The sequence below is a fragment of the Triticum urartu genome, unplaced genomic scaffold (genome assembly GCF_003073215.2).
Source record: "Triticum urartu cultivar G1812 unplaced genomic scaffold, Tu2.1 TuUngrouped_contig_6592, whole genome shotgun sequence".
Lineage (NCBI taxonomy): Eukaryota > Viridiplantae > Streptophyta > Magnoliopsida > Poales > Poaceae > Triticum > Triticum urartu.
The window spans coordinates 7,953-17,532 of NW_024117364.1; the positions used below are offsets into that span (position 1 = coordinate 7,953).

At 43.5% G+C, this 9,580-nt stretch overlaps 1 protein-coding gene and 1 long non-coding RNA gene across 6 annotated transcripts; both read left to right on the forward strand.

Annotated features, from left to right (window-relative positions):
* Positions 1-263: 263 nt before the first annotated feature.
* On the forward strand, positions 264-1,944 carry LOC125530836. Its single transcript, XR_007293002.1, has 3 exons — positions 264-1,008; positions 1,276-1,753; positions 1,832-1,944. It is a non-coding gene; the product is annotated as an uncharacterized LOC125530836 (long non-coding RNA).
* Positions 1,945-2,054: 110 nt separating this feature from the next.
* LOC125530835 lies at positions 2,055-8,593 on the forward strand. 5 transcript variants are annotated; one of them, XM_048695253.1, is made up of 6 exons: positions 2,055-2,278; positions 2,362-2,421; positions 2,523-2,717; positions 2,810-2,892; positions 7,400-7,522; positions 8,170-8,593. In XM_048695253.1, the coding sequence occupies exons 2-5, from the start codon at positions 2,385-2,387 to the stop codon at positions 7,418-7,420; spliced, it is 336 nt and encodes a 111-aa protein (XP_048551210.1). In that variant the 5' UTR covers positions 2,055-2,278; positions 2,362-2,384; the 3' UTR covers positions 7,421-7,522; positions 8,170-8,593. The 5 variants fall into 4 exon arrangements, with proteins under 5 accessions (XP_048551210.1, XP_048551212.1, XP_048551208.1 ...); XM_048695255.1 differs by lacking the exon at positions 8,170-8,593 and adding an exon at positions 7,731-8,150; XM_048695251.1 differs by lacking the exons at positions 2,055-2,278; positions 2,362-2,421; positions 2,523-2,717; positions 2,810-2,892 and adding exons at positions 2,899-3,706; positions 3,804-7,127; positions 7,731-7,981.
* The last annotated feature ends 987 nt before the right edge of the window (positions 8,594-9,580 follow it).

Sequence of the window (9,580 nt, forward strand, 5' to 3'; positions counted from 1 at the left end):
AAAACAAAAGAAAACAGTGGAACCGAAGAGGGCAGCGCGCTGCCGCTCCACACACCGCTGGCGCCGCCGACGCAGTCCGCTCCTAATGCCCTCTTCCGCCTCCTCACTGCAGCAGCATCCCCACCGCTCACTACCACCTCCCCCTCCGGCCCTTCCCGATTTGTCCTCCTGCCGAACCCGTCTCCTCCGACGCCGACGTCGGCAAACACGCCGCCGTCGCCGCCCGTCCCCCCAGTTCGTGACGCCTCTCCTTCCTCCCTCGCCCTCTGATGTAGCAGGCCCACCAATCCCCCTCCTCGCTGTTGTCCCTCCTACCCCATCTCCTCCGATGCCGATGTCGGCAAGTACGCCACCGCCGCCGTCCGCCTCCGATTCCGCGACCCCTGTCTTGCCTTATCCTCTGACGCAGCAGCCCAATCGCCCACCAACTCCCCCCTCCTCCTTCCCGGCGTCTCCTCCCTCCACCCCATCTCCTCCGACGGCGACGTTGGCAAGTACGCCGCCGGCACGTTCCATCCCCCGAGCTCGCGACGCCACTCTTGCCTCCTTCTCTGATGCAGAAACCCGGCCACCCACCCCCTCCTCCTGGCCGCCTCTTCAGCGACGCCGACGCCAGCTTCCCTGCCGACGCGCTCCAGGCCGTTCCCTTCGAGTACTTGCTGGTTCACTCCCGCGTCCTCCTCCAGTAAACCCTGTCTTAGAGACGGCTGGTCTGGTGTGATGGTTGACGGCTGGTCTGGTCTGGTGAGATGCCTCTCCTTCCCGCCCGTCCCGCCTCCCAAGTTCAAAATTTCTGTCAAAGTTCAAATCCGCGCGCCCAGTTCGAACTCTCTAGAAACCACTCCTACAACCCAATATAAATAAGTGGGCAGGCATATGGGACTCACGCTGCTCAAACTACACCCCCAAGAAGTCACACATTGGTCAGGCAAACCTTTAGATTGAAGGGAGTGTGAGGAAGTGTGATTCACTCCTCTTCGCCATCTAATCTTCTTCGTCAAGGGCAAGGTATGGGTTGTGAATGAATATTAAAATCTTCTCTACGATCTCATCAACCCTTACTTCATCTTTGTTATTAGACAATCTTACTTGTGCAATTGCATATGTGGTGGTGGTAGCACATGGAACTGTTTTCTATTTTTCCATAAGCAGTGTTTAGTTGCAATATCTTTCCAGAATCATCTTGTGGAATGAAACTTGAGTATTATAAAAGGAATCACAAACTAAGAATTTGAAGGTTCATGTATTATACTGATTTGGTTATATTTGCCATAGGCCAAGCGCTTCACCTTTCATCTATGGAGTGGCGTGGTATTTCCATGGGAGGTTTTTGTGGCCCATGTTTCACGCATGATGGCCATACATAAAAAAAACTCATTCTAGCTTCCCCCGTCTGAATATTGTATCAGTAGCAGTTGGAAAAGTACTGAATGATACACATCTTACATAACTGACTCCAACATCCTGAATTATTTATATCTAATCTGATTGCAGTTTTTATGCATTTCATAGCTTATTTCATCTAATCAGTGTGCAGTTTGAATGCATTATTTTGTAGCCAATTCCAACAGAACTTGCTCCAGTGGCATGCCAAGTGCTCATACAAGTCTATTTATACGTGAGCCAACAGATATGACAAGTTCAAGTCACTCGTCTTTGGACGATGAAGTGACAAACGAATCATCTACGATTTTTCCTTCTAATGGCAAGCTCATATCAACTGAGGGCTTGGAGCGCGGAAAAAGCTCAAAAGGTAAATCTATAAGGTGAAATTGTGTGCATAAGTAATTTTATTTAACTACTTAATTAATTTCTCATAAAAATGCTATAGGGCGAAAGCGTGCATGTGAAGCAATAAGATATGCTAGCCGTACACCAGAACAAATCCAAGCAAGGCGAGAACGTGTTAGAGCACGTCGGCAAAATTTAACACCTGCCGAGAAGGAAAAGATTAATGCACAAAGAAGAGAAAAAAGACAACGAATGGCACTTGATGAGAGGAATGCAAGCCAACGAGCACGTAGGCAAAGTTTGACATTAGATGAGAGGCAAGAAATAAATGCACGCCAGCGAGCACGTAGGCAAAGCCTACAACCTGAAGAGCGGCAAGCACTCCTAGCTCAACGTAATGCAAGCTACGCATCTAAACGAGATGCCCTCTGCAGGGATTCTATTGCACTACAGTGACCTACAGGTTCATTGGTGGGACATCCATCATCAAGTTCTTATGTCTTTAGCTACCCAAGTACGCTCGCACAAACTTCTGCTACAATTCAAGGTAATTCTCACACACATCTGTTCATTTTTGCCAATTTTGTCAAAGGTTTAGCTGGTATTTTGACACTGTCATCAACCTAACAGGTAATCTAGGAAGCATAACTGAAATGGTGGAATATGATCACATACTTTTCACTAGCACAGGTACGCTTATGGTGTGGACGCCTACTTTTCTCTACTAATTATATTATAACACACACTACTCACAGTATATGTAATAACATCGATATTCAAATTACATTTAGGAGAAAATGATACTACCCAGCAGAGGGAAGTCACATCGGTGCAATGTCCAACATCTACATCAGTGGACAATTCATCATCACCCCACGATGGTTTCGTATGTTCAGATTCCCCAATAGAAAGCTTTGTCGCCGATGATGATGATTCTCACATGTCTGAAGAACAAGATGATGAGTACTTCGCATTTGCTGGGAGAGGTATTGCCAATGCCATGGATACCTTATTTCTCTACATGTAGCACAAAAAAATGCAAGACCTATATAACACCATTCATCTCATGTATATGTAGGTGACGATGAAGACTTGGTAGATGCCTTTACAACAGACACCATTGTCCCCGACCTATATGATCATGTCTACCACAATATACCAGTAAGTACTCACATGTTGACACCAAAACCTGATTGCAATCATTGTGGTGCAAAGAGGTTCCAGTATGAAACAAGTGGATTTTGTTGTCGGTCCGGAAAGATTAACCTAGCACACTCAGAACCTCCCTTGGAACTTCAAATGTTATACACAAGTTCAGATCCCAATGCTGTGCATTTTAGGGAGAACATTCGGTACTTTAATGGACACTTCTCATTCACCACCCTTGGAGTCAGTCTGGACAATAGATACACAAACATGAGTTCAGGAGTGTATACGTTCCGAGCTCACGGTCAGATTTACCACAACGTCTTCTCATTTGGTCCAACTCAAGATGGACCTAAGCATTTGGAGCTCTACTTCTATGATGATGATCCAAGTTTACAACATAGGTTTCGGCACTCCCCAAACCTAGACCGAGATGTCATTCGTAGGCTTGTCGACATCCTCAAGGAAAATCCTTATTCTGAGACATTCAGGAATCTAGGTGGAGTCGATGACCTTGAGGAATACCGTATTGAACTGAATACCGATACGAGGTTGGACCAACGGAGATATAACTTGCCTATATCATCGGAGGTTGCGGCTATTTGGGTTAAGGGTAATGAACTATGTAAGCACTTTGATTGTAGCATAGTACTGTTTGGTAACGACAACAAGAGATATAGCATACGACCATATTATAGATGCTATGATCCGTTGTCTTACCCTTTATTCTTTCCAAGAGGGGAGATTGGTTGGCATCCTGAAATCCCAAAGAACGGCGTCAACTTGAATGAGATACTTCAATCTCGTCGCAGTGGTCGACATAGTCTAGGTAATTCATATAACAGAAATAGCACGTGTTCATTTTGTTTATCCTCATTGTACTTACTTTTCTTAATATTTCCTCTTGTTACCTCTCATTTCCATAGGTACATATACAAATAGTCGATTATGCGTATCTGTTAGAGACTACTATTGCTACAAGTTTCAAATACGTTGTGGTGTATTTAACACCATGCTATACGGTAAACGACTGTTCCAACAGTATGTGGTTGATATGTACATCAAGGTTGAGAGCTCAAGATTGGACTATATCAGAAATCACCAGAAACAAATACGTGCTGATCTTTACCAAGGTGTTGTTGATAGCCTTCAAGCTGGGGAAAACTGTGCGGATGCAGTGGGCAAATGGACTATACTTCCTACATCATTTATTGGGGGAAAGAGAGATAGGAGACGAAGGTATCTTGATGCCATGGCCTTGGTGCAAAAGTATGGGAAACCAGACATATTTTTAACCATGACTTGCAATCCGAATTGGGATGAGATAATTAGTGAGCTGGAGCCTGGACAAACCCCACAGGATCGCCTTGATCTTATCGTACAAGTATTTCGAGCAAAGTTGGAAGACCTCAAGATACAACTTTTTAAAAAGCACATGCTCGGTAAGGTAGCAGCATATGTGTATGTCATTGAGTTTCAGAAAAGTGGTCTGCCACATGCTCATTTCCTCCTAATCATGGAGGGGAGGTACAAGCTAACTTGCCCAAAGCAATATGACTGTCTAATATCTGCTGAATTGCCAGACAAATCCAAGTACCCAGAGTTGTACAAAATGGTCGTCAAGCACATGATGCATGGCCCGTGTGGAGTCCTCAACCCCAAGAACGTGTGCATGCAAAATGGTAGCTGCAAGAACTACTATCCACGACCATTTAATCCGTCAACCCTTCAGGGAAAGGACTCATATCCCATATACCGGAGGAGAGATGAGGACGTCGTGCAAAGGTACGGGGTGAAGATTTAGACAATAGGTGGGTTGTTCCATACAATCCTTACCTACTAAGAAGGTATAGCTGCCACATCAATGTTGAGGTTTGCTCAAGCATAAAAGCCGTGAAGTACCTCTTTAAATACATATATAAGGGGCATGATCGAGCATCTGTTTCTATCAACGCGGTGGATAGTGATGGAAACATTGATGAAATAAAGCAATACAGAGATTCCAAATGGGTTACACCACCAGAAGCATTATGGAGGATCTATGGTTTTGACCTTAGTGAGATATTTCCTTCTGTTAGGCAGCTACAACTCCACCTCCCTAATATGCACATGGTGTCATTCCCGGCGGGCGCAAATCTGAACGATGTCCTCTCTCAGGAAGGAGCTTCCAAGACCATGCTAACCGAGTATTTTGAAGCAAACAAGAAATATGATTTGGCCCGGGGAATTTTATATAAGGATTTTCCGACATCTTTTGTTTGGATCTCGGGTGGAAAATATTGGAAAAGGAGGGATGAACGCACACAGATTGGGAGAATTGTGTCTGCACATCCAGCCGAAGGGGAGAGATATTATCTTAGAGTGCTTCTAAACCATGTCACAGGTGCTACATCTTTCCAAGACTCAAGGACAGTGGATGGTATTGTATTCCCGACATTTCGTGAAGCTGCTGAAAGGAGGGGTCTTATCGAGTCAGATAATACTATTGACGAGTGTCTTAATGAAGCTGAGGTTTTTCAGATGCCATCTTCCCTTCGAAGGCTATTTGCTACTATATTGGTCTTTTGTGAGCCCAGTAATGTGCGTGGCCTATGGGACAGACACTTGGAAGCTATGACAGAAGACTATCGACTAAACCACATGTCCCCTCATGCAGTTGAGCAGATGGCTTTGTTAGATATAAAAAGTATGCTTGAATCGATGGGGAAGGACATATCATCATTCCCTCTTCCAGAAATTGATGAGTCATATGATGCCTCAAATAATGAGGCTAGGGAGATCACAGAGGAGTCCACAATAGGGGTGAACCCAGAACACCTTGGCTTGTCATCTTTCCTAAACCCAGAACAGAGATATGCATATGATGAGATACTTATGACAATCAATAGTGGCCAAGGAGGTGTGTTCTTTGTTGATGGACCGGGAGGCACCGGAAAGACTTATCTATACAAAGCACTACTTGCAAAAGTACGTAGTGAGGGTAAAATAGCTATTGCAACAGCGACATCAGGCGTTGCTGCATCCATCTTGCCCGGAGGGAGGACTGCACACTCGAGGTTTAAAATACCATTGAACATTGAAGATGGTGGGGTTTGCAGTTTCACCAAGCAAAGTGGGACAGCTAAGCTTCTTATGAGCGCCTCCCTCATAATTTGGGACGAGGCATCCATGACAAGGCGACAGGCAGTCGAGGCCCTTGATAATAGCATGAGGGACATCATGGCTCAACCTGACCTGCCATTTGGCGGAAAGACAGTTGTGTTTGGGGGAGATTTCAGACAAGTGCTTCCTGTTGTTCGCAAGGGAACAAGGTCACAAATAACTGACGCGACGCTACGCAAGTCTTACCTTTGGGAGAGTATGAGACATATAAGACTTGTCCGTAATATGAGGGCTCAGAGTGATCCATGGTTTGCTGATTATCTTCTGCGTGTTGGGAATGGCACCGAAGATACTATGGATGATGGTTACATACGACTTCCGGATGAGATTCGTGTACCATATACCGGCACCGCCTATGATATTTACAAGCTTATTGAAAGTGTTTTTCCGATGCCGCTAGATGAAAACCTCTTGGATCCAAACTACATAACGTCCTGAGAAATTCTGTCAACTCGGAATGAGTACGTTGACAAAATCAATATGAGGATGATTGATAGATTTCCTGGGGAGGAGATGATATACTACAGTTTTGATCACGCGGAGGATGATCCACACAACTACTACCCTGCAGATTTCTTGAATTCACTGACACCTAATGGTCTACCTCCCATATCCTCAAGTTGAAGATTAATTGTCCTATTATATTGTTACGGAACATTGACCCAGCGAGTGGGTTGTGCAACGGGACGAGGCTGGTTGTCCGGGGCTTCATGAGGAATGCAATTGATGCTGAGATTGTGCTGGGCCAGCATGCTGGTAAGAGGGTGTTCCTTCCTCGAATTCCTCTTTGCCCATCAGATGACGAGATGTTTCCCTTTAGGTTCAAGAGGAAGCAGTTTCTAGTCAGACTTAGCTTTGCTATGACCATTAACAAGGCACAGGGACAAACTATACCAAATGTTGGTGTATACCTCCCTGAACCGGTATTTTCACATGGGCAACTCTATGTTGCTCTCTCTAGAGCTACATCTAGAAGTGATATGAAGATTCTTACTGTCCCAGATAAGCAAAAGGAAGGCCAATCCAACTCCATTGCAAAATTTACAAAGAACATAGTCTACAAAGAAGTTCTCGGCGTGTAGTTCGAGGTATGAATCACTCAAGTACAATTTGGTGGCTGTAGAAATCCAATCTATCTATATTACTAGGGTCAATCATCTAAAATTGCTTCCCATCTATTATGGTTCTGAAGTTTATGTAGAGGACTTTCAGAAATGTATTGCAAGTGTTGTTCATTGTTTTTTCCTTGACTAAATATACTACAGACCCTCTACAGGCTCAATATTTTTTTCCTTTTCCTGAATATACCCGACTGTCACGTATGCTGTACTGATTGTCTAATATCCTTTATTCTTTTTAGGTGAGCAGATGGATGATGTGAGAGCTCCAAAGCTAATATTGTTGGCATAAATGTTTTGAGCAAACAACTAAAGAAGAGTATACTATGCTGAGAAATGACTTCATGGCCTGATAAATGCCTAAGGTATGAAATAACTAATTAAGTGGAACTAGCTATCTGAGTCATGTCTGGAATATTTCCTCTCTTCATGGTGGTGCCGCATACAGATTCATGTTTCTTGTACATATTTAGTAAAGCTTCAGTTAAACACTCCTTCAATCTTGTTTGTCCTGGAACCATTTATAAGAGTGTGCTCAAGCTAAAGTATGTATTTTTTTGACCGGAATGGCAGGAGCTCTGCCTTTTCATTATATTAGAGGGAAAAACTGTACAAAACTGCTGGAAGCAGTAGCCGGAAATGATTACAACAAGGAAGAAAAAGGGAAAATAGGCTGAAGCCAAATGCATCCAGCCATGCCACCCTCAGGCTACTACTCCCCTGCCTCCTTAAGGAGGCCGATCACATCTCTTGCAAGAAGCAGCACAGTAGAAGTAGAGCTTGACGAGGCCTTGAAAACTCTGTTCTTTCTCTCAATCCAAAAGGTGCCATGCAATATACACTGCCGCCATGCATTCATCAGTAGCATTGCCTTTCTTCTTTAGGCTTCTAAAGTATGTATGTTATTTGGGTATATTGATTACTGCCATTTATCTTAACATTAGTTCTGGTGGCATGAAATGTTCAATTCCTGGATGAATGGTAACATAATATCCTTTTTTGCTTTCTACAGCCTATCCAAGGAAAGAAGCAGTTCTGTTGCAGTGGTTCTAAGGCTGGACATGATAATATGTAATCAAGATTGCTGGACGTGCTGGTGATTTGGGAGATCTGGTGAGAGCGGTTATCACATTTATCGCAATTCAGAGTTATCGTCTGTGACGCCCACAGGGCTTGCATTTGACGAAGCTATTATTTGAAGGATGCTGACACATGGCACATCATCTCTACTTTTTGCCATAGTAATCTTGCTTACTCTTACCCGCAAAAAAAAATCTTGCTTACTCAGCCCAATCTTGTATGTACTCTCTTATGTAAGTAAGTTATGCACCAAGTGCTTGTGATTGTGTTATCTTTTCTCATGTGAGTTTTCATGACTGGTTACTGAATGTGATATGTTTGTGAGGTGATTAATGTGCTTTACCATTTCTAGCTGATAATTATGTGCGGGCTGGAGTTGTAGTCCATGTTAAGCAAACAGAAGCCAAAGACAAGCAAATGGAGAGATAAAGTTGGCGAATGTTGTCAGTTGCCACGTGTGTAGACGAATTTTATATTTGCTGCATTCTCTCCCTTCGATATAGGATAGAGCGAGCGGGGAAGACTTGTATTAGATCTAGCTTTAGATGAGATCAATGAGATCAATCTATTTGAAGACTCAAAACATGTTCAAAAATTCTGAAAATATTTGTAGACACATCCGTGTTTGATGTACAACCTTAAAAGGTTTCAGCTCCTAATTTGAAGTACACTTAGAGAACCAAGAAAGACAAAATCGGATATGAATTGTGCCAAATACTATTCACCCCAAGATGACACTATTCATAGTCGAATTTGTCTTTTTTTGAATCTCTTACCGTAGACCGAGTTTGAAGCTGGTTTTTTAGAGTTGTAAACATACCTTGCAGGTATGTAAAAAAATTCAGATTTTTTGAATTGTCTAAATATGAAATTTTGGTGTTGATCCTACGATCTCATCTAAAGGTCAGATCCTATACAAGTCTCCCCCTAATTAGAGAGCTGAGTATGGAGAACAAAGGGTCTTCCTACGAGATGGAGATGGAGAAGAAAGAGTTCGGCTTCGTGATGAAGGGGTTCATTCATTAAAAACCATATGTTTGATTGTGCTCGATGTCTATCTATCAATAATAATATATCCTTACTTTGATCAATGTATGAGTTCCTGACTATAACTTAAGTCCACCTTATTTTTTTGATCCCGTAGCGAAGCACGGGCATCTTACTAGTATAGCAAAAAAAGAAAAGAAATAACCATAAAGAACCATGGTACATGTTTGGCCCAATTACCAAAAGTAGGATGCCCAGCCCATCTCCCCTCGTCTACTACCTCCTGTACACGGGCGGGATCGTGGCGGCCATCCAGGCCACCATGGCCACCGCTGGCGCCCTGGTGGGCACCCCCC